This window comes from Coregonus clupeaformis, chromosome 36 (genome assembly GCF_020615455.1).
Source record: "Coregonus clupeaformis isolate EN_2021a chromosome 36, ASM2061545v1, whole genome shotgun sequence".
Classification (NCBI taxonomy): domain Eukaryota; kingdom Metazoa; phylum Chordata; class Actinopteri; order Salmoniformes; family Salmonidae; genus Coregonus; species Coregonus clupeaformis.
In genome coordinates, this window is record NC_059227.1 from 8,132,937 (window position 1) to 8,158,194 (window position 25,258).

The window sequence follows — 25,258 nt, forward strand, 5'->3', positions numbered from 1 at the left end:
GGCATTTTTCCTATTTTGTTGCCTTACAACCTGGAATTAAAATCGATTTTTGGGGGGTTTGTATCATTTGATTTACACAACATGCCTACCACTTGCAATATATATATACATATTTTTAAACAAACAAGAAATAAGACAAAGAAACAGAAAACTTGAGCATGCATAACTATTCACCCCCAAATCAACCTTTGTAGAGCCACCTTTTTCAGCAATTACAGCTGCAAGTCTCTTGGGGTATGACTCTATAAGCTTGGCACATCTAGCCACTGGGAATTTTGCCCATTCTTCAAGGCAAAACTGCTCCAGCTCCTTCAAGTTGGATGGGTTCCTCTGGTGTACAACAATCTTTAAGTCATACCACATATTCTCAATTGGATTGAGGGCTTTGACAAGGCCATTCCAAGACATTTAAATGTTTCCCCTTAAACCACTCAAGTGTTGCTTTAGCAGTATGCTTAGGGTCATTGTCCTGCTGGAAGGTGAACCTCCGTCCCAGTTTCAAATCTCTGGAAGACTGAAACAGGTTTCCCTCAAGAATTTCCCTGTATTTAGCGCCATCCATCATTCCTTCAATTCTGACCAGTTTCCCAGTCCCTGCCGATGAAAAACATCCCCACAGCATGATGCTGCCACCACCATGCTTCACTGTGGGAATGGTGTTCTTGGGGTGATGAGAGGTGTTGGGTTTGCGCCAGACATAGCGTTTTCCTTGATGGCCAAAAAGCTCAATTTTAGTCTCATCTGACCAGAGTACCTTCGTCCATATGTTTGGGGAGTCTCCCACATGGCTTTTGGCGAACACCAAACGTGTTTGCTTATTTCTTTCTCTAAGCAATGGCTTTTTTCTGGCCACTCTTCCATAAAGCCTAGCTCTGTGGAGTGTACGGCTTAAAGTGATCCTATGGACAGATACTCCAATCTCCGCTGTGGAGCTTTGCAGCTCCTTCAGGGTTATCTTTGGTCTCTTTGTTGCCTCTCTGATTAATGCCCTCCTTGCCTGGTCCATGAGTTTTGGTGGGTGGCCCTCTCTTGGCAGGTTTGTTGTGATGCCATATTCTTTCCATTTTTTAATAATGGATTTAATGGTGCTCCGTGGGATGTTCAAAGTTTCGGATATTTGTTTATAACCCAACCCTGCTCTGTACTTCTCCACAAATCTGTCCCTGACCTGTTTGGAGAGCTCCTTGGTCTTCATGGTGCTGCTTGCTTGGTGGTGCCCCTTGCTTAGTGGTGTTGCAGACTCTGGGCCCTTTCAGAACATGTGTATGTATACTGAGATCATATGACAGATCATGTGGCACTTAGATTGCACACAGGTGGACTTTATTTAACTAATTATGTGACTTCTGAAGGTAATTGGTTGCACCAGATCTTATTTAGGGGCTTCATAGCAAAGGGGGTGAATACATATGCACGCACCACTTTTCCGTTATTTATTTTGTAGAATCTTTTGAAACAAGTTATTTTTTTCATTTCACTTCACCAATTTGGACTATTTTGTGTATGTCCATTACATGAAATCCAAATAAAAATGCATTTAAATTACAGGTTGTAATGCAACAAAATAGGAAAAACGCCAAGGGGGATGAATACTTTTGCAAGGAACTGTAACTCTTGAATATTAGTCAGGCTAGTTGTTGAGGCCTGTCTCCATCTCAGTCTCCATGTCCGTCTGTCTGTCGTTCATGCTGGTACTGCATGTCTCCCAGGCATACTCATCTAGCGGCGTAATCACTGACCCCCATGGACAGGCTCCTATCTGTTGTTTTCATTTGGTGATGCCCCAAACAGTCACCTTGGGTCTAACACACACACAGGAGAGCCCACTCCTACACTCACACACCCAACACCAGCTCCTATTAAACCCTGTAATTTTGGTCAGGCCAAAACACTGAGGCAGCAAGCCAGGGTCCTTTGCATACCCCTTACAGAGGCCAGTGGTCACAGAGATCCACACACACACACACGTCATGGGTTATTTGTTACACAATCACTTTGGCAGACAAGTAAGCAGACATGTTGGCCTGCACTCCCACTAGACGGCTCACTGTGATGAGGTTCAGCACCTCTCAATTTCCCCTCCTGACGCTCTCTCTCTCTGGATATTAAGTGATTTTCGTCTCCCGACTCCGAGGGGTTTTCATGAAATGCTAGTCACTGGTTATTTCACTCCAATTCACCAATTTCTCTATTTGTTACAGGATAATATCTGTGTACTGCTTCAGTCCTCAACACATTGAGGGACTTAGTGCATATTAAAAGGAAGGTTTGGTTAAGAGGCTTTGTAAAGAAGGTCTTCATAAGGTTGTGATATAATGTATTTGAGTCATTGTACGATGTTTTTGCTTGGTGAAGAGTTTTGAGTAGTGGCTAGCCTTGAATTGATTTTCTAGAACTTTCCCATACCAAAGTCAGGGTGCTTTCACAGCTGCCACCCAAATGCAGTAATTTGAGTCCTATTCAGGATGATGCAGCAAAATTGGGATGTCGAGTCATGACAGCCATCTAGCAAAAGCCTTATTTGTCACACCCCTTTCCTTTTGTAAAATACTTAGTATATTGGCATGACAACGCTAAGTGGTCTGTCGTCTGTGGAGACAACTGACAGGCGAGTCTAAGCAGACAGCCAGTTAAGTTCTGTCCAAGATGTCTGACAGAAGACAGAGAAATGTGTTCAATGCAACACTGACAAAAAAGCCAAACGTCGGCTTATTCACTGCTTGAAAGAGATGAAAAAGAAACTACTGACAATTAAAAGTTTTACTGAGCTGGATATTTAAATGTGGGGCTCTACTGACAGATCTTCTAGTGATATAAAAAGAGTTGGCTTTACTTCAACTATGAGTTGAATGATATTTCCCCTCTCTATTCTGGGTGCATCATATACCATTCAGTGGGATTATTTCAAAGAGAGTTGTTCAGTCTCTACGTTAGCATAGTGTTACATTATGACATAAATGCAACAACCTATTCTAGGTGTTTTCACATGCAGTTTCAAAGACGATTGCTTTTGAACAGGTCAATATAAAAAAAAAAAGTTCATTTTATTCTCAAATAACATGTTAGCCTTAAACAAAATGGCATATTAGTTTCCTTAACCTGTAGGCAGTCTATGGACAAGGTAAGACAGCAATCCATGTTTTGGTTTTGTTTACCTAACCACTGTCTGGTGTTTACTTGGCAAGTGGTTAGCATTTTTGTCCAAAAATCGAGGCAAGTCAAAATCCCCAATACAATATTAGCGTTTTCCATGTCCAAATCATCTTAAAGTAACTTTATAGACTTCCACAATCAATTGTAGAGACGTTGGGATGATTTGGACATGGAACATGAAACACCGAACATGAAAAAATAATAAACATGAAACACGGATCCAAAGTTCATGCAACATCTGACCAGAAAGACACCATGAATATCCTTGTTTACATTTTTTACTTCACACCTCTTTCAATCCACTGACTGCAGCATCAAAACTGCAGTATAATGTTATCATGACTGGCCAATCTATGATTATTTTTAGGGGGGGGTTATTATGTTGTTGTTATCACTGTTAATATTCTTGTGGTTTTGCGATAACTGACCATTTGTATAATACACACGCAGAAATGGAAACAGATAGATAGATTTACCAGAAATAAATTCACATTCATGTGAAGCATTTGCATAACGGGAACGATTCTACTTGTTTACATTGTTTTTGGGCAAAATAAGGGGGCGGTCAAAGTCCTGTGGGCCTAACACAGACATCCACTCTCAGAAGCACCGTGTGCTCTGCTCTCAGTACAACTCCCTTTCTAATATTTACACGTTTTACATTTTAGTCATTTAGCAGTCGTTTAGCCACTTACAGGAGAAATTAGGATTAAGTGCCTTGCTCAAGCCACATCGACAGATGTTTCACCTAGTCAGCTCGGGGATTCAAACCAGGAACCTTCCGGTTACTGGCACTATGTTCTTTACAGCTAAGCTACTTACCTAATAGCAAGGCCTTTTGCCCAGTAATGATTTAGCAATGGTGGGAAAGACAATGCAAACAGAAACGGTTCCCGTAAACAAACATGTTTTGCAGAGCACACAGGCCAGTGGAGGGCAAACTCATGGGTATAAAACTGGCACTATTCTGCTGCCCTGACACTGTTGTTTAATCCAGCTAGTGCACCAAAGGGCAGATATAGGAAGAGATAGTGAGGCTTCAAGTAGACTACAGGAGATATACTGTATTAAATTTACATTTACGTCATTTAGCAGACGCTCTTATCCAGAGCGACTTACAAATTGGTGCATTCACCTTATGATAGCCAGTGGGACAACCACTTTACAAATATTAATACAATTTTTTTTTTTTTTTTTATTAGAGTATATAACAGTGACACGTAGTGAGACATGTTGGTCCTGTGTGTCATCTCTGTCCTCAGTCTTCTCTCAGTGGGACTGGCAGCTCCTCTGTCCTGCGAGGATCTACTGAGACCCCTAGAGATGAACAGCACGGACCATGTTAGTACTATGTCTGTCTGTCTATTTCTGTCTGTCTATCTGTCTATCTGTCCGTTTGTATCCGTTTATCTATCTGTTGGACAGTTGGTATCTAACTACTGCTGTTATCCATCTATGTTTGTATCGGTCGGTATATACAGTATGTCTGGGTCCTATATCTCTTGCAGATTTGGGGTAAGTGGATTTCTATCGCAGAGAGCAGTGAGTTCCCTGGTGGCAGAGAGTATGCTGCAAAAGAATGGATCACAGGCTGGATTCAGGTCTCTCCTGGACTCCAGAACAACACTGTTAAAGGATTACAGATGACAAACATGTAAGACAATTCTTGACCTTCAATGCGCTTCATGCTTATTGTATGTTCACTGTATGCATACTATCTGTTGGACAGTTGGTATCTAACTACTGCTGTTATCCATCTATGTTTGTATCGGTCGGTATATACAGTATGTCTGGGTCCTATATCTCTTGCAGATTTGGGGTAAGTGGATTTCTATCGCAGAGAGCAGTGAGTTCCCTGGTGGCAGAGAGTATGCTGCAAAAGAATGGATCACAGGCTGGATTCAGGTCTCTCCTGGACTCCAGAACAACACTGTTAAAGGATTACAGATGACAAACATGTAAGACAATTCTTGACCTTCAATGCGCTTCATGCTTATTGTATGTTCACTGTATGCATACCGTACCGGAAATGTAAATGTTAAAAACGTGTTGGAAATACAATAATTACACAACAGCAAACAGCATTGTAACACAAATTGTAATTGTAACGTGCAAAAATAATAATTATACCCCGTCTTTGCTTTTACGAACACTTGAAAACCCAGCTAGCACAAAAAATTCTATGTTTCTCAGAGCATGGTGAGACCGTGGTTGTCCTATTGTTATTTTGCTGCAACCTTCCCACAACTTTCTGGGAATGTTGCAGGATAGTTGCTTTGTTTTGGAACATTCTCAGCACATTCACACAAAAAAAACGTTTCTTAATATTTCATTACCTTAACAGAAAACTTCCTGTAAGTTCACACATAGTTATTTTTAATTTAATAATTGATAATAGTATAGGAATGCTCTCAAATTGTTCAGAGAACTTCTTTAAATACTCACAATTATGATTATTTTTGCATTTTTAATCATGATGACGATATAATATAATATATAATATGCCATTTAGCAGACGCTTTTATCCAAAGCGACTTACAGTCATATGTGGCCGGTGACACTTTGCTTCTTGAATAGCTTGAATATCCAAGATCTTGAAAACTTGACTGCTGACATGCAAAACAATGTGGGACAGTATCAGCAGTGGACTAGTGAAAAAAAAAAAAAAAGATTTTACATTTAAAAAAGGTCCAATGCAGCCGTTTTTATCTCAATATTAAATAATTTCTGGGTAACAACGAAGTACCTTACTGAAATTGTTAATAAAAAAAATAAAAAAATAGCTTCTTAGCAAAGAGCAATTTCTAAAGCAAGTATTTCGCTATGACTCAAAACTAGCTGTTATTGGCAGAGAGGTTCGGAACTCTTGGAACTCTTTTTTATTAGTCTATTTAATTTACCGCCTGGTGATGTCACCAGGCACGCCAAAACTCAATCCCACCAAAACAGGCTGAAATTACAGGCAGTCTTTTCAAACAGCTCTTACACTAAAAGGGAATTATCATAATTTTCACAATTTCACAGTATTATTCCAACCTCAGTGTGGAAATACACGGGCCCCGTGTAGCTCAGTTGGTAGAGCATGGCGCTTGCAACACCAGGGTTGTGGGTTTGATTCCCACAGGGGGCCAGTATGAGAAAAAAATAAAACAAATATGTATGCATGATCTGGATAAGAGCATCTGCTAAATGACTAAAATGAAATATACTGAATATAAAACATAGGAAATTCAAGTTTCTTTACTGTAATGTGCCTTTAAGTAAATCAGGTGATAAATGAGGTGAAAGGGAGACTGGAGTGAGACTTTAAGGGGAATTTCAGTGCTTCAACATAAAGTTTCCTGGAGGTCCCCACATGGTTCTATTTAAAAACAATTTAAACTAACCAGCAAACCGTGAACATTCCTGTGAACATTCCCAGGACATTAATTAACATTTCAATTAAGTTCTGATTTGTGCTAACATTAGGATGATAACGTCAAACAAACATTAAAATAATGTTTTTGATCAACAAATATTTTTTTCTAAGAAAATGTTTGAAATGAAATATCCTTGGAATGTTCTCCTAACATTTACTAAAATGTTGTTCACAACCTCTGTAAAAACTACCACAGAACATCCCCCTAAGGTTTTCATTAGGTTGCCAGGGAATGTAATAACACAATGTTCCCGTAGTGTTTTTAGAATATGCTGCTGCAACAAAATGTGGCTACCCGCCGCCCTCTCAATGGTCTCAAAGTTATAGTGTGATGCTGTGACATGATAATTCCAATAACATTCCCTGAACATACTTAAGCAATAAAAAAAAGAGTTCTGAAAACATTATTATTTGAAGTTGCCAAACTTTTAAACAAATGCCATTTCAATCATCTTACATCATTATATTTGATTAGGGTATTGTCCAAACATAGTTATAGATTTTGTAGCCCTTTCCTGCAGTCAAATGAACAAATCACCCTCTAGTGGCCTGATGGGTGGAACTTATTAATATGTCCCTGTGCCCACGAACGCCAAGGTAACCTGTCTAATTGACTATGGCTGTAGCACTCACATCTGTAGCCATGAAATGCTTTGAAAGGCTGGTCATGGCTCACATCAACACCATCATTCAAATAACCTCTCACTCAACGTCAACAAAACAAAGGAGATGATCGTGGACTTCAGGATACAGCAGAGGGTGCACCCCCCTATCCACATCGACGGGACCCGCAGTGGAGAAGGTGGAAAGCTTCAAGGTCCTTGGCGTACACATCACTGACCAACTGAAATGGTCCACCCACGCAGACAGTGAGGTGAAGAAGGCGCAACTGAGCCTCTTCAACCTCAGGAGGCTGAATACATTTGGCTTGGCACCTAAAACCCTCACAAACTTTTACAGATGTACAATTGAGAGCATCCTGTCGGGCTGTATCACCGCCTGGTACGGCAACTGCACCGCCCGCAACCGCAGGGCTCTCCAGAGGGTGGTGCGGTCTGCCGAACGCATTACCAGGGGCAAACTATAATATTCTACTGTATCTTAGTCCATTCCGCTCTGTCATTGCTCCTCCATATATGTATATATTCTTAATTCCATTCCTTACTTAGATTTGTGTGTATTGGGTATATGTTGTGAAATTGTTAGATATTACTTGTTAGATATTACTGCACTGTCGGAGTTAGAAGCACAAGCATTTCGCTACACCCGCAATAACATCTGCTAAACACGTGTATGTGACAAATAAAATGTGATTTGATTTGATTTGACGAAGAAGGCATGACAATGCCTCTTCCCCTTCAAGAGGCTGAAAAGGTTTGGCATGGAGACTCAAATCCTCAAACAGTTCCACAGCTGTACCATTGAGAGAATCTTGACTAGCTGCATCATTGGTTGGTATGGCAACAGCACCGCCCGCGATCGCATGGCGCTACAGAAGGTGGCGCGGACAGCCCAGCACATCACTGGGGCCGAGCTTCCTGCCATCCAGGACCTCTATATCAGGCGGTGTGAAAGGAAGGCCCGGAAAATTGTTAAAAGACTCCAGCCACCCAAGCCTAAGACTGTTCTCTCTGCTTCCACACGGCAAGCGGTACCGGAGCATGAAGTCTGACACCAACAGGCTCCTGAACAGCTTCTATTCCCAATTCATAAGACTGCTAAATAGTTAATAAATCAGCAAATAAATCTGTTCCAAAGTATTCCCACGCATAATAGAGATACAGTGGGGGAAAAAAGTATTTAGTCAGCCACCAATTGTGCAAGTTCTCCCACTTAAAAAGATGAGAGAGGCCTGTAATTTTCATCATAGGTACACGTCAACTATGACAGACAAAATGAGAATTTTTTTCTCCAGAAAATCACATTGTAGGATTTTTTATGAATCTATTTGCAAATTATGGTGGAAAATAAGTCTTTGGTCAATAACAAAAGTTTCTCAATACTTTGTTATATACCCTTTGTTGGCAATGACACAGGTCAAACGTTTTCTGTAAGTCTTCACAAGGTTTTCACACACTGTTGCTGGTATTTTGGGCAGTGACGTTTTGGGGCTGTCACTGGGCCAGGGACGGCCTGTTCAATAGGGCGATATGGGCGACGCACTGCCAAACGGGAAAAGGAAGGGATTTTTTTCTAATCAATTATATCACGGCAACAGTACTAGTTATCAGTGTTCTAATCTGATCTGACTGCCACTAAATGTCAAATCAGGCTAAAGTCGTGCTTCAAATGGCCCCGCCCGTTTTTGGGGCGATTTCAGTCAGGTTGAAAATCGCCCAGAAGTCTCTCATAGCCTGTCATGTAAAATCTATTTTTTTCAAATTTCAAAGCTTTCAATACATTCTCTATGGGTGTCTGTGGGCTTGCACTTACGCGCTTTCGTCATACGTGACGTAACCATGAACGTAACTAAGAAAATAGCAGCTAGCAGCGTCTCTGTTGCGACCTGCAGTGTGGCGTTATTTTATGTTTTTAATTTGTAGACTTAGTTTACAAACATTCTGCCAACCATGGATTTTTACAGTGGTGGGTTTTGGACTGATCTTGTTGATCGTGTACATACCCGCTACGAACGGACTAAATAATGAAAACGCTGCTGGCAGCGGAATCCAATACAGCTGGGAGACTTGGCTGGATGACAGAGTCCCGGACAGAGAAGTGGAGCCGGCCGGCTTCACCCTGGTCAGAGCGGACCGCGATCCTGGTAAGAGAGCGACTCTGTACCCCCCGACATTGAACTGCTTTCTGTGTCACTGCGACCTTACTATCTGCCCCGTGAGTTCCCCCAATTGTTTGTTACCGTTGTGTACTGTTGATAATCACAAGTTTACTGGAGAACTGAGACCAAGTAGAGACTTTGGACAGGGTGGATATGGTATAATAAAGGCAGTTTATTCAGAGGTAAAGATATCTGGAATCGCGTGCACGGACCCGTTCGTCAAACTCTTAGGGAGCTATCTGAAGAGAGCCCCGAAAACATTGTGTGCAGACATTTTATACAATAAATGATGTAGGTTGAATCTAGTAGTTCTGATCTTCTGATTGGTCCTGATGAGTTGGGCGAGGTCCCCTCCACTGTTGCATTGGCTCTGAGTCGGGTTCTCTGTCTTCAAATGTTCAGCCTAAAGAGAGGGGATTTTTGTGTGTGTGTGTGTGTGTGTTTAACAGTGATGATGTGTGTGTGTGTGTTATCAGTGATGATGTGTGTGTGTGTGTGTGTGTGTGTGTGTGTGTGTCCTCAGAGCAAGAACTCGTGAGTTGGAAGTACTGAGAGACCTATGGCGTGGGTGTTGTCCTTGGCCACCTGCTGACAAGGCTGACAAGATAGGACTCTTTTGTCCATTGTTATAGGATAGGAACAGCATTGATTGAAAACAAACGCCCAACACAAAATGGGTCATGCACAAGATTTTAGTCAGACCAAGCTATAACATTATATATTTACTACGACAGTACATTCAACCAAAAGCTAATATAACAAAGGCATCAGAGATTATTTATAATCTGTCACAGAAACTGGAATCCATCTCCCCAGATCAGTCAATAAATGCTTCTGGTATTGACTTATATGCTGCCCCTGTCTTCATGTTGTTGCTGGACATATCTTTTTTAAAATGTGTGTAGGTCACCTAAATCATCAGAAAAATTGCCCCTCCTGAGAATTTTTTCAGGAGCCGCCACTGCACTGGGCAACACAGACTTTCAACTCCCTCCAATGATTTTCTATGGGGTTGAGATCTGGAGACTGGCTAGGCCACTCCAGGACCTTGAAATGCTTCTTACGAAGCCACTCCTTCGTTGCCCGGGCGGTGTGTTTGGGATCATTGTCATGCTGAAAGACCCAGCCACATTTCATCTTCAATGCCCTTGCTGATGGAAGGAGGTTTTCACTCAAAATCTCACGATACATGGCCCCATTCATTCTTTCCTTTACACGGATCAGTCGTCCTGGTCCCTTTGCAGAAAAACAGCCCCAAAGCATGATGTTTCCACCCCCATGCTTCACAGTAGGTATGGTGTTCTTTGGATGCAACTCAGCATTCTTTGTCCTCCAAACACGACGAGTTGAGTTTTTACCAAAAAGTTATATTTTGGTTTCATCTGACCATATGACATTCTCCCAATCCTCTTCTGGATCATCCAAATGCACTCTAGCAAACTTCAGACGGGCCTGGACATGTACTGGCTTAAGCAGGGGGACATATCTGGCACTGCAGGATTTGAGTCCCTGGCGGCGTAGTGTGTTACTGATGGTAGGCTTTGTTACTTTGGTCCCAGCTCTCTGCAGGTCATTCACTAGGTCCCCCGTGTGGTTCTGGGATTTTTGCTCTCCGTTCTTGTGATCATTTTGACCCCACGGGGTGAGATCTTGCGTGGAGCCCCAGATCGAGGGAGATTATCAGTGGTCTTGTATGTCTTCCATTTCCTAATAATTGCTCCCACAGTTGATTTCTTCAAACCAAGCTGCTTACCTATTGCAGATTCAGTCTTCCCAGCCTGGTGCAGGTCTACAATTTTGTTTCTGGTGTCCTTTGATAGCCCTTTGGTCTTGGCCATAGTGGAGTTTGGAGTGTGACTGTTTGAGGTTGTGGACAGGTGTCTTTTATACTGATAACAAGTTCAAACAGGTGCCATTAATACAGGTAACGAGTGGAGGACAGAGGAGCCTCTTAAAGAAGAAGTTACAGGTCTGTGAGAGCCAGAAATCTTCCTTGTTTGTAGGTGACCAAATACTTATTTTCCACCATAATTTGCAAATAAATTCATAAAAAATGCTACAATGTGATTTTCTGTATTTTTTTCTTCTCAATTTGTCTGTCATAGTTGACGTGTACCTATGATGAAAAGTACAGGCCTCTCTCATCTTTTTAAGTGGGAGAACTTGCACAATTGGTGGCTGACTAAATACTTTTTTTCCCCACTGTATGTGTGATCGTATACAAACGTAAGCAAGGTTTGAAATGATTGTTTTAATGAAATATTATATCTGTTTGGGCTTCTTACGGTTAATTTGCGGTTTACAAATTATTTGTAATTATGTTCTGGTCCCCTGACCAACCGCTCAAGAAAAAAAGATGTGCCATGACCAGGCTTCCAAAGCACTTCATGATTACAGATGTGAGTGCTACAGGTCAGATTTGAGTGCTACAGGTCAGATGTGAGTGCTAATGTACCCGCATTGTTCTCACAGCATAATGAAATGTTTTGGACACTTTAAAATGACATAACAAATGTTCTGTTAACATTCTTGCAACATCAGAGGAATGTTTTTTCCACATTAATACCAACATTGTATAATCATCAACACAACTGGACAGATTGTGTTATTATAACTTTTAGGGGGAATGTTCTTACACCTTTCCCACAGCTTAATGAAATGTTCTGGGAACATACACAGAACCAGTTTTGGTTTGTTGGGTATATTCTGGGAACGTTCTCAAATTGTGTGACATTAGGAATGTTCTCAGAACAAAGACAACTTAGAGAAATGTGTTTTGAGTGTAATGTGATGTATAATTTAATTTGTAATTGAATGTTGTAGTATATTTATCTCAGTTCATTACTCAACAGTGGAGGCAAATGCATTAGCATGACCAGTGTGATGACCATGGAAAACAACACATTTACGTCAAGTGAGTAAAGCCATAACAATACTACTACTACTACTACTACTACTACTACTACTACTACTACTACTACTACTACTACTACTACTACTACTACTACTAATAATAATAATAATAATAATAATAATAATAATAATAATAATAATAATAATAACAAAATAATAATAATAATGACTTTGCACTAAAGGATAGTGAACCAATGTGGTATGTCATGTTAAAAAAAGTGTGTGTTTGTGTGCCACAGCGTTGCCTTTGTCCTTTTCCCTGACCTACCTGAGTACCTGCCCTGACTGCCTCCTTGCCCACCAAAATATGTCATTGCTTGGCAACTACAGCACTCTGTATCTCTACAGTAAGAACATTAGAAAATACACTGAGAGCCCTGTCTATCATGCTAAACTCAGTACTATGGTCTTGTTTAAAAACGTATTACTACTTAACTAATTGGACATGATATACAGTATGTGAAAATATGTATATGAAAATATGTTTATTTTGGGGCCCTCTGGCTCATAATATATTTTCTATTCCCTATGATGAACAGGTAAGAGAAAGGAGATCACCTCTGCTGAACTGAAAGTGTTTAAGAAACAGGTGGACTGTCTCAATTTGCCACCAGCTGTGTTCACAAACCCACAGAAAGGTAAGCATCTTACCTTACCTAGAGTTTTCACCAGAAACTATTTTCAGCGACCAAGCTACCATTTTAGAATGGAAGCAAGGTGAGCAGACTGAGTGATTCAACCAAAGTTTGCAAAGTTATCAGCGAAGCGCCGACTGCATGATAAGCTAGCGAACTAGATTTGACATTGTGCTTTGACACTGTGCTGGATAGGCCAACAACAACGAGCTGTTCTGCATGCTGTTCGGAAGATACATCCACAAGGGTAGAATACCTTAATGCAAAGTAGCTTCTGGGGAAAACTAAATGTTGTATCCTTGTGATAATGTAAATGTTTATTTAATCACGGACTGTCATAATTTGCCGCATAGATTCCTGTCCAGATCCGACACAGGACAACAGCAAAACCCTGGACCTGTCGAAAGTGATTGAAATGCTGGGTGACAAGTTTGATCTTCAGAAGTCTTTGGAAGAGATGATAAGTAAATTACAACTAGAGGGTAATAAAGCAGATTAATTGTCAATATGTCATGTGGCGCCTCTATTCTTTCATATAATACATTAAAAAATTAAAAAACCTTTAGGTTACTGGCCCAACGCTCTTAACTGCTAGGCTACCTACCGCCCATGTAGTGCTAAATAAACAGGTTAAAGGAAATACAGGCAGGCACCACATTACTACATGAAAAAGTGCTCGCTCAATCAAGCATGATGGTAATTCATATAATAAAAAAAGCTTGAAACGGTAGTGAAATGGGATGTGTGAAGGATCCAATACTTTAACTTGTATGTGGTACAAATCACATTGTTGTGGGAGCACCTCCTCCCAGAGGATGAATTAGGCTGTGTGAGAAGATTGTAATCGTAAGAAACCTGCATACACATTATTTGAAGTACAATAGACCAACATAACTACTGCAGTAGGTCAAAACTGTGTGCTGGAAAACCTTGGTAGAGCATGGGTGGAGAAGGTATTGTGTTGCTCATGTGAATTTGCTTTATTTTTAGGCTTCAGACCAATGCCTACTTCTCACCTTTTTTTTTTATACATTAAGGCTCTAAACCTTCTGTGCTTGGACCCCTAGCAAACCTGCATACATTCCAGTATGTTACCGATGAGGATGTTGGCAATCTTGTACATCACAATTTGGGCAATCTTGGACAAATCCATGCTACTTTCCTCTGCCGAGGTGCCGATTACATCCCACCAGGACCCGCAGTACCCGCAGCACCCTATGCGAAATGCCATCCCTGTCTATGGCAAAACACATTACTCCTTCTCACCGGTGGCATTCATACAAGGCAGGGTTGAAAACAAACACCAACAGTTCTAGGTGGGTTGCCAGGTGGGTGCTTGGGTAAAGTGGGACCATTTTCTCCCAGAGCTTGAGGGTGGCAAGATGTCATGAGAAACCAGTGTTTCATTTGAAAACACTTGTTTGTAGTTACATGAGCACTATTTATGCTACCAGGATGGTGGCGATAGCATAATCGCTGTTAAATACTGCAACGCACTGCAGGTTTCATTGAATTGAACCAAGGATGTCTAAAGGAATATGCTTTCAGCTCAGAGCGAAGATCAACAAGGGTCACTTCCTATTTGTACTCCGTTGTTCACACTCTGCGACTGGCATTGTTTTCAAAGACAATGAGGCACTTGCTGTTGTATATAAAAATGGCTATGTAAAAGTAAACATCAAGGAGAGAGTGGATAGATTCACACTCCCTTTCATATGATGTCATTCTAGGTGAGGAAAATTCAACACTTGTGTTGACAATTAAATATATATGAGTCATATCCCCCAACTTAAGACACCATCTGAACTGTTGATAGTTTGGAGGTCCTGGGAAACACTTGAAGTAAGCTAAGTAAGTTCATTTTGATGCTTGGACCTTGGTCTTTGCAATTTGTTTAATGTCTTTCAAAACACACTGGTTTTAAAAATGTACCAAGGGAGCAGAAAATGAAGAGCTAGACTCTAGAACTCTCCAACAAAAGCTTCTGAGCAAAGACTGGCACGTCTACAGACGGCTTCTCCAACTTCCTAAGCAACTCATAGTTCTCACACGTGTAACTCTACATACGGCCCTGTGTACGGACAACTATATGGCCCTGTGTACGGACAACTATATGGCCCTGTGTATAGACAACTATATGGCCCTGTGTATAGACAACTATATGGCCCTGTGTATAGACAACTATATGGCCCTGTGTATGGACAACTATATGGCCCTGTGTACGGACAACTATATGGCCCTGTGTATAGACAACTATATGGCCCTGTGTATAGACAACTATATGGCCCTGTGTATAGACAACTATATGGCCCTGTGTATAGACAACTATATGGCCCTGTGTATAGACAACTATATGGCCCTGTGTATAGACAACTATATGGCCATGTGTACAGACAACTATATGGCCCTGTGTATGGACAACTATATGGCCCTGTGTACGGACAACTATATGGCCCTGTGTATAGACAACTATATGGCCATGTGTACAGACAACTATATGGCCCTGTGTATGGACAACTATATGGCCCTGTGTACGGACAACTATATGGCCCTGTGTATAGACAACTATATTGCCCTGTGTATGGACAACTATATGGCCCTGTGTATGGACAACTATATGGCCCTGTGTATAGACAACTATATGGCCCTGTGTATAGACAACTATATGGCCCTGTGTACAGACAACTATATGGCCCTGTGTATGGACAACTATATGGCCATGTGTACAGACAACTATATGGCCCTGTGTATAGACAACTATATGGCCCTGTGTATAGACAACTATATGGCCCTGTGTATAGACAACTATATGGCCCTGTGTATAGACAACTATATGGCCCTGTGTATGGACAACTATATGGCCCTGTGTATAGACAACTATATGGCCATGTGTACAGACAACTATATGGCCCTGTGTATGGACAACTATATGGCCCTGTGTACAGACAACTATATGGCCCTGTGTATAGACAACTATATGGCCCTGTGTATAGACAACTATATGGCCCTGTGTATAGACAACTATATGGCCCTGTGTACAGACAACTATATGGCCCTGTGTATAGACAACTATATGGCCCTGTGTATAGACAACTATATGGCCCTGTGTATAGACAACTATATGGCCCTGTGTATAGACAACTATATGGCCCTGTGTATAGACAACTATATGGCCCTGTGTACAGACAACTATATGGCCCTGTGTATAGACAACTATATGGCCCTGTGTATAGACAACTATATGGCCCTGTGTACAGACAACTATATGGCCCTGTGTATAGACAACTATATGGCCCTGTGTATAGACAACTATATGGCCATGTGTACGGACAACTATATGGCCATGTGTACAGACAACTATATGGCCCTGTGTATAGACAACTATATGGCCCTGTGTATAGACAACTATATGGCCCTGTGTATAGACAATTATATGGCCATGTGTACAGACAACTTTTCTAACATAAAAGTTGTGGCAACATCAAACCAAGTGAGGGTTATACAGACTTATCCATTCACTGTGGCTGGTGCCATTTTGACCCACGCAGCACTATAGGCCATGTCCCAATAATTTAGAATAGCCTCCTGTCGTCATCTCTTTTCCTTGAACACTGATCTAAAAGGACATGATGGGGTGAAAACAATTTGGTTCGAACTGATATCAATGGTCACAAAGTAAAGTAGGGGAAAAGCCATTGAAACCCAGCCATAGTCTGAGGTAGGCAGGCAGGCCATGAGGTATGACCTGAAACTACATCACACCAAGCCAAAGGACCTGGGGGTTACGGTTAGTTAGGCGCACGCCCAAGGAAACATTTTCCCCCTGCAAAGACCCCTGTGAACAAACACACTGTAATATTTGAAAAATACAGGACGAATGAAATTATAATCTGCAGCTGTTTTTTTTTTTTATGTTGTAGCTTTTCTTGAACAATTTCCATGACGACAAACTTTGTCTTATTTTTTTTATTTTTTTAGGGCGTAGATCAGCTTTAATATTGCAGATTGTGTACAGACAACTATATGGCCCTGTGTATAGACAACTATATGGCCCTGTGTATGGACAACTATTTGGCCCTGTGTATAGACAACTATATGGCCCTGTGTATAGACAACTATATGGCCCTGTGTATGGACAACTATATGGCCCTGTGTATGGACAACTATATGGCCCTGTGTACAGACAACTATATGGCCCTGTGTATGGACAACTATATGGCCCTGTGTATAGACAACTATATGGCCCTGTGTATGGACAACTATATGGCCCTGTGTACAGACAACTATATGGCCCTGTGTATGGACAACTATATGGCCCTGTGTATAGACAACTATATGGCCCTGTGTATGGACAACTATATGGCCCTGTGTATAGACAACTATATGGCCCTGTGTATAGACAACTATATGGCCCTGTGTACAGACAACTATATGGCCCTGTGTATAGACAACTATATGGCCCTGTGTATAGACAACTATATGGCCCTGTGTATAGACAACTATATGGCCCTGTGTATAGACAACTATATGGCCCTGTGTATGGACAACTATATGGCCCTGTGTATAGACAACTATATGGCCCTGTGTATAGACAACTATATGGCCCTGTGTATGGACAACTATATGGCCCTGTGTATAGACAACTATATGGCCATGTGTACAGACAACTATATGGCCCTGTGTATGGACAACTATATGGCCCTGTGTACAGACAACTATATGGCCCTGTGTATAGACAACTATATGGCCCTGTGTATAGACAACTATATGGCCCTGTGTATAGACAACTATATGGCCCTGTGTACAGACAACTATATGGCCCTGTGTATAGACAACTATATGGCCCTGTGTATAGACAACTATATGGCCCTGTGTATAGACAACTATATGGCCCTGTGTATAGACAACTATATGGCCCTGTGTACAGACAACTATATGGCCCTGTGTATAGACAACTATATGGCCCTGTGTATAGACAACTATATGGCCATGTGTACGGACAACTATATGGCCATGTGTACAGACAACTATATGGCCCTGTGTATAGACAACTATATGGCCCTGTGTATAGACAACTATATGGCCCTGTGTATAGACAATTATATGGCCATGTGTACAGACAACTTTTCTAACATAAAAGTTGTGGCAACATCAAACCAAGTGAGGGTTATACAGACTTATCCATTCACTGTGGCTGGTGCCATTTTGACCCACGCAGCACTATAGGCCATGTCCCAATAATTTAGAATAGCCTCCTGTCGTCATCTCTTTTCCTTGAACACTGATCTAAAAGGACATGATGGGGTGAAAACAATTTGGTTCGAACTGATATCAATGGTCACAAAGTAAAGTAGGGGGAAAAGCCATTGAAACCCAGCCATAGTCTGAGGTAGGCAGGCAGGCCATGAGGTATGACCTGAAACTACATCACACCAAGCCAAAGGACCTGGGGGTTACGGTTAGTTAGGCGCACGCCCAAGGAAACATTTTCCCCCTGCAAAGACCCCTGTGAACAAACACACTGTAATATTTGAAATATACAGGACGAATGAAATTATAATCTGCAGCTGTTTTTTTTTTTTTATGTTGTAGCTTTTCTTGAACAATTTCCATGACGACAAACTTTGTCTTATTTATTTTTATTTTTTCAGGGCGTAGATCAGCTTTAATATTGCAGATTGTAACTTCCATCAATGTCATTGTCTGCATCACTTCCAATCCCCCATTTGTTTTGTTTTTCTCGCAAATATATATGTGTATATATACATACATACATACATACATACATACATACATACATACATACATACATACATACACATACATATACATACACATACATATACATATACATACACATACATATACATACACATATACATATCCTTTTTTTTAAATAATATTTCCCTTTATTACTTTCCAACCCAACTACCCCTTCCCTAATTGGAGTAAACTTGTGAACAGCAATGCTTAGGCCTCTACTTCCAGCTTATACATACTATATACATTTTATGGACACAGTCAATTTTACAATAATTCTATTTTGTTTTTGTTTTTTAGGACAAACTTTAGTTTAACCAGAGATTTAGTAAACAGATCCATACACACAGCAAACACAATGCAATTGCATGGTACAATATTGGAGCTCCCGGAAGGAAAATGTCGCTCCCCAGACTCCAAGCCAGACTAAACTATTCATGGGCCCAGGGAGGGGGGTGATAATCAAAGCTCTGCCTGACACAAGACATGCCCCTATACCATCACGCATGGGCAGAAACCCCCGCCCCCATGAGAGAGTATGCCAGCCCGTACCACCATTACAGCTTGAAGTCAAGGTGGACTAAATTTCAGATTTGGTTTTTGGGAATGACATGCCGATCTCACAGATAGAGAGAGCATGATCTGGCATGGATATCCACATGACCTATCAAACAAAAGAGAAGAGCCAAGAGAAACTTGGGATTATATTATTATTATACTATATTAAATTATAATCGATTATATTATATTATATTATACCCTCATCCAACCAACAGATCTAATATCAGCTCATCCTGTCCAAAGACTTAACCACATAGTGAGGAAAACCACAAAACAGACTTTAAAGCAGCTCCGGGATCAATTCTAATGTTCACCTTCCCATCTGGCTGTGACATGGAGAGAGATCACCTTCCTATCTGACTCTGTGATATGGAGAGAGATCACCTTCCTATCTGACTCTGTGATATGGAGAGAGATCACCTTCCTATCTGACTCTGTGACATGGAGAGAGATCACCTTCCTATCTGACTCTGTGACATGGAGAGAGATCACCTTCCTATCTGACTCTGTGATATGGAGAGAGATCACCTTCCTATCTGACTCTGTGATATGGAGAGAGATCACCTTCCTATCTGACTCTGTGATATGGAGAGAGATCACCTTCCTATCTGACTCTGTGATATGGAGAGAGATCACCTTCCTATCTGACTCTGTGATATGGAGAGAGATCACCTTCCTATCTGACTCTGTGACATGGAGAGAGATCTGCTTCTGGTATCTACGTAGTAGTAGTGTCCCACTGGGTATCTACGTAGTAGTAGTGTCCCACTGGGCATAGACGTCAATTCAACGTCTGCTAAATGATGTAAATGTAAATGTATTCTACGTTGATTCAACCAGTGTGTGCCCAGTGGGGTGTGTTACTGAGAAGTCTGTGGTAAATGGTGATGAATTCAGCTTGAAGATGTCTGTCAAATCCTATTTTAAAAACTCCACAAACAAAGTGGTCTTCTCAGAAGGTGAATCCAAAACTTCCATGGACAACATACGTTTTATTACCATTATCAGGATACCCTTAATAATAACAACGGGTATGACTGGCTCCATTTCTGATGTTCAGCACTTCCTTCCATGGCTGATGGGGATCCGATGAAAGCCATCGTTCATGATGATGAGCTCAAAGTGCTGACTAGGCCCCCTTTATGAGCTGGGCAAATAACTCGGTCGCGTCCCAAATGGCACCCTATTCCCTATATAGTGCATTACATTTAACTATGGGCACTGGTCAAAAGTAATGCATTACATAGGGAATAGGGTGACGTTTGTAACGCATATCTTAACTGCTGAGAGTAGCAGAAATCACATGCTATAAAGCATATAAGCCAAAGCGGGTTACATAAAAATGTACCATGGTAGAGGAGGAGGAGGAAAGGTCAGACATAGGAAGCGTGCATGTTTGAAACTGTGTTGACAAGTACACAAGCCAGAGTTTTTCAGGGTGTGAACTGGTAAAGTTCTGAAAACTGGCCTTTCCATGGCAAATACTCTGGTCCCTTTATTTGGATAGTCTGGATAGTCACTCTGTAGACGCTCTACAGTAGGGATCATCAACTAGATTCAGGTTAGGGTTAGGGTTAGGGTTAGGGTTGGGGTTGGGGTTGGGGTTGGGGTTGGGGTTGGGGTTGGGGTTGGGGTTGGGGTTGGGGTTGGGGTTGGGGTTAGGGTTAGGGTTAGGGTTAGGGTTAGGGAGGGTTAGGGTTAGGGGTTAGGGGTTAGGGTTAGGGGTTAGGGGTTAGGGGTTGGGGTTGGGGTTGGGGTTAGGGTTAGGGTTAGGGTTAGTAGATAGTTGAAATATTCCTGATAGTCTGTAGGTGGTCTGAAGAGCATCTACAGATGGACTATACAAATAAAATGTTACCAAAACTCTCTCTCTGCTTATCCCCTCTCTCTCTCTGCCTCTCTCTCTCTCTCTCTCTCTCTCTCTCTCTGCCTCTATCTCTCTCTGCCTCTCTCTCTCTGCTTATCTCTCTCTCTCTGCTTATCTCTCTCTCTCTGCCCCACTCTCTCTGCTTATCTCTCTCTCTCTACCTTCCTCTCTCTGCTTATCTCTCTCTCTCTGCTTATCTCTCTCACTCTCTCTCTGCCTCTCTCTCTGCTTATCTCTCTCACTCTCTCTGCCTCTCTCTCTGCTTATCTCTCTCTATCTCACTCTCTCTCTGCCTCTCTCTCTCTGCCTCTCTCTTTCTGCTTATCTCTCTCACTCTCTCTCTGCCTTTCTCTCTGCTTATCTCTCTCTCTGTCTCTCTCTCTGCTTATCTCTCTCTATCTCTGTCTTTCTCTCTCTCTCTGTGTGTCTCTCTCTCTCTCTCTGCTTAACCCTCTCACTCACTCTCTGACTTCCTCTGTGACTATCTCATACACACTTGCACAGCACAGCACATACTGTATCATAGCTGGGTAACATCTAGCGAATCCGCCAAGTTCTACTTTCGCTCTGAGAGGATGGGAAGAGAGCGCTGTCACTATGGGAAATGGGCCCGTGAGCAGTGTCCCAGACCACAATTGGGACAGGAGTGCACTTTGAGGATTATTCTCAGCAATACAAACCTGACAAAAGACCTCAGTATCAAATGCCTCTCCACACTTCTACATTGTCCTATGAGCATGGTTCGTAGCCTTAAAAATAACCCTTATGTAAAAGTCCCATGGCATTCACATTGAAAATCATGGGGTAGGCCCATGAGAAGTCATGGGACACCAGCAGCCTTTTATGCCCTGTGTTTTTTCCACAAAGCAATAGCCAACAGGTCGTGATATAGCCTACAGGTGAAAAATAATTTGTAACATCAGCTGTTTCGTTGATTTATCTGGTACTTGTGTGGGGTTCATTCATAGGCTACATGTCTATCTGAAACAATGACATGTCTATCTGAACCAATGACATGTCTATCTGAACCAATTACATGTTTATCTGAAGTTATAAGCTCTTAACTGCTAGGCCTACTTTTCTGGGTGTTTAAACCATGCAGTGACTGCATCTATAAGCCTAAAACCATGAGGAAAAAATAGATATATAAAAGCAGAACTGTGTGTCCGACTACATTGTTGGGACAGTTGTCTTAAGTAATTGTTTTAATGGTGAAGAGCGGAGCGTTCAAAGTTACAAACCTTCAGGGACGCAGGGTCGGCCAAAGCAAGCGCTTGCCTGTTCAGCTCTGTAGCAATGATCTGACATCGTTGGCACAAGGTCCCCTCGCCTTCTCCCTTTTCCCCATAGTGACTCAACTCCGTCACGGACACTGACCCAGCGCCCTCGGGGTTTGGCCGGCCGCCGCATTCAACATCCTCCACCGGCGCTGAGTGAAGCCTCTTCCTTGGATTGACTCCCAGAGATATCAGGGTCTCTCCCTCAACAACCTTATAAAACAGGGAAGAAATACAAGTTTTAATAAAGGTGTCTGTCTTCTGACTAGTTATCAATACAGCAAGAATGCATATGCACACCTGTATGATGGAGGATTGTAATTGATAATAATGCACAGGTGTAGGTAATCACATTCAACAGACACTTCCGCCCATGAGCAATTAGGTTAAAGGTGATAGGTTAAAGGGGCAATCTGCACTTCAAACATCAACAAAGCAGTTACCCCGCCACTGATTTGGTAAACAGCTGCAGGATGGGTCTCAAATTCATAAACACAGCTATGGTTGCAAGGACTGACTATCCATGAGATCAAAATGACTGTTTTAATCATGTCTTGAGGCTATTCTGTGTTTGTTTACAATTATTATTTTTACAAATAGTAAAACAGGTTTTGGGTTTTGATGGGGTATGACAGTTGAATTAAGCTCATGAGGCATTTATAAATTATATTATTCAACAATCAATGGGTATAATATATATAATTAATATAATATAATTAAATATATATATATATATATATATATATATATATAATTAAAAGTACAAAATGTATGTATCAATTGCAGATTGCCCCTAAAAGGTGATATGCAACGGTCTCCATATAAACAAAAAGGAAGCCATAGCCTATAGTCAGGGTCTGATGTTTTACTTTACACAATGCATAGTAAAAAAGTTGTATAGTTAACTCATCTCAGACATCTGAAACGTCATCCATCGATATACTCAAGGGACCTCACCGTATATCTCCTGTAGTCTGGTTTGCGTCCTCGAGCCGTATTCCAATACTGTGAGTACATCTCGTATATGTTACCAACTCACACACGTTTTCGATTGAACCTGTAATGTTATTGCCTACAGTTCCCACGTTTATTGGTGACGATTTGGCCCTTGCATATATTGGTAAATCGCCCAGAAAAATGTATGGTGATAAGATAGTCCTCGCAGTAGTCCCTTGGCAGTTTAATTCATTCCCACAGCGCGTCTGACAGCGATAGAATTCAATTTGGTGGAATGTTCGGATGAGGTAATAGCCTCCATGGGATGGATGGGTGGAGCTCTCGGTTTCAACTTCCTCTAACTTTGTGATGGGACGTTTGACTAGGGGATATGGGGCGCTCTGTCATGAAAGTTCAGTATCACAATTAGACTGCACATAGGCCTACTATAGATAATAATGGAGATGAAACAGTATCATTTTTATTGATTGACTGTAATAAATCTCGTATTACCTTGCCAAAATGTATATCACTTTTTTTCACTCTTGATGACAAGGATTAGGCTACTGTTTCCATTTATGAACGACATCCTTAAAAAATTGCTAGGCTTTGTGATCGACATTGTAATTGCGTCATTTTCATACCAAAGTCCGCACATTTACAACAGTGAGGACGGAGAGTGCTTGGCCTGACTGATTATCGAAGCTACTCGTGTACTCAAGTCCCGTATGCAAAGACCCATTTGGATTTATTTTGTGCGCCTGTGTGATCGTAATTATTTATAGTCAAGAACTCACGCTCGCCAAACAGTAGGCTACTGTACTCGTGTTGGGTAGGCTGCTAACACCACCTCTTATTATAAGACGAAGGCCCTGGTTCGTATTGCTCTGGCGCCCTCACCTGACCATTATCTGACACAATTACTCGTTATATATTAGGCTACTGATTTCAGCTCACAGTCTAGACATTAATATCTGACATATGAGGAATGACAGCACGTCCGTAGCATATCTGTGTTTCTCGAATGCATTATCGTCAAACAACTGCTGCTGTTGCGTGGATAGACTAGCCTACTGAAAATTACTCATTAGATTGATTTGACAATAGATTGATTTATTTGACAATTTAAAACACAATGCAACCACACATGTGGATAATGCATTTACAATCATCTAAGATGACACCAAAAAGTTTGAAAACGTATTTCTATTGTGGTCCTCTTAAATAGTTTTAAAAAATTACAAACGTAAACATAGTCTACTAGGCATACGTTGGTTACACAAAACAAAACAAAGAACAGGACGACATTGTCATAGCCTAGAGCATTACATACAGACATTTTTTCTTTCTTCTATTGCTCGATCATTAGCCAGCTTTTGACATTCTTTTTAAAAGAAGTTGGCATGGCTTTGAGTTGCTGTGGTAGTCAACAGCGCCGGTATATAAAAAGGTGTTCAACAAAAATGGAAAGTCTGGTCTCGTGACTCCTTTTTGTGTAACCGACATTTCTCAATAGCCTTTATGCATTTTGCACTAAAACCTTTGCTAACTTTCAACGGCATACTTTTGCAGACATAACCTACTCTGACAGTATATTTTCGTAGCCAGTCTGTCTCATGAAATAGAGCGTGCTTGCTGTGAACTTAGCACGACAACGAAGTAACAAGTTATCCACCGAAGATCGGGCGCTGTTCATGGTGCTGAATCTTGGACTACTACGGCGAGTCATCAGCAAACAAAAGTACATTTATCTGATAAAGAAGCATAGACTTCTTTACCATTCAGTCAGCAACTAAATATCACCACTTGCAATACCTTAGTTGCATATGCAATATTTTAATTTGTCATTTTATCTATTTTTTTAAATGTTTTGCGCTTACCTGAGCTTTTCTTCGCATTAGATGACTGGTATATCCAAATATATAGCCATGTGGATAGCCATCGGTATCCACATAGAAC

The 25,258-nt window shown here is 41.3% G+C and overlaps 2 protein-coding genes across 3 annotated transcripts in view; one reads left to right on the forward strand and one right to left on the reverse strand.

Annotated features, from left to right (window-relative positions):
• The window catches only part of LOC121552237 (kinesin-like protein KIF26A), a 160,876-nt gene extending 137,159 nt beyond the window's left edge, over positions 1-23,717 (reverse strand). Inside the window, exons 1-2 of the mRNA XM_045211172.1 lie at positions 23,321-23,717; positions 22,328-22,576 (exon numbers count right to left, since the gene is read on the reverse strand). Of these exons, the coding sequence (XP_045067107.1) occupies positions 22,328-22,576; positions 23,321-23,380 (309 nt within the window). The 5' untranslated portion in view covers positions 23,381-23,717. The remainder of the gene's footprint in view (positions 1-22,327; positions 22,577-23,320) is intronic.
• LOC121552240 lies at positions 4,280-16,578 on the forward strand. Of its 2 annotated transcripts, XM_045211244.1 has the most exons (7): positions 4,280-4,494; positions 4,662-4,807; positions 4,966-5,111; positions 12,203-12,264; positions 12,503-12,610; positions 12,803-12,901; positions 13,252-16,578. In XM_045211244.1, exon 7 carries the CDS (start codon positions 14,988-14,990, stop codon positions 16,452-16,454), a length of 1,467 nt encoding a protein of 488 aa, XP_045067179.1. In that variant the 5' UTR covers positions 4,280-4,494; positions 4,662-4,807; positions 4,966-5,111; positions 12,203-12,264; positions 12,503-12,610; positions 12,803-12,901; positions 13,252-14,987; the 3' UTR covers positions 16,455-16,578. The 2 variants fall into 2 exon arrangements, with proteins under 2 accessions (XP_045067179.1, XP_045067180.1); XM_045211245.1 differs by having other exon boundaries at positions 12,803-16,578.
• Positions 23,718-25,258: the final 1,541 nt, after the last annotated feature.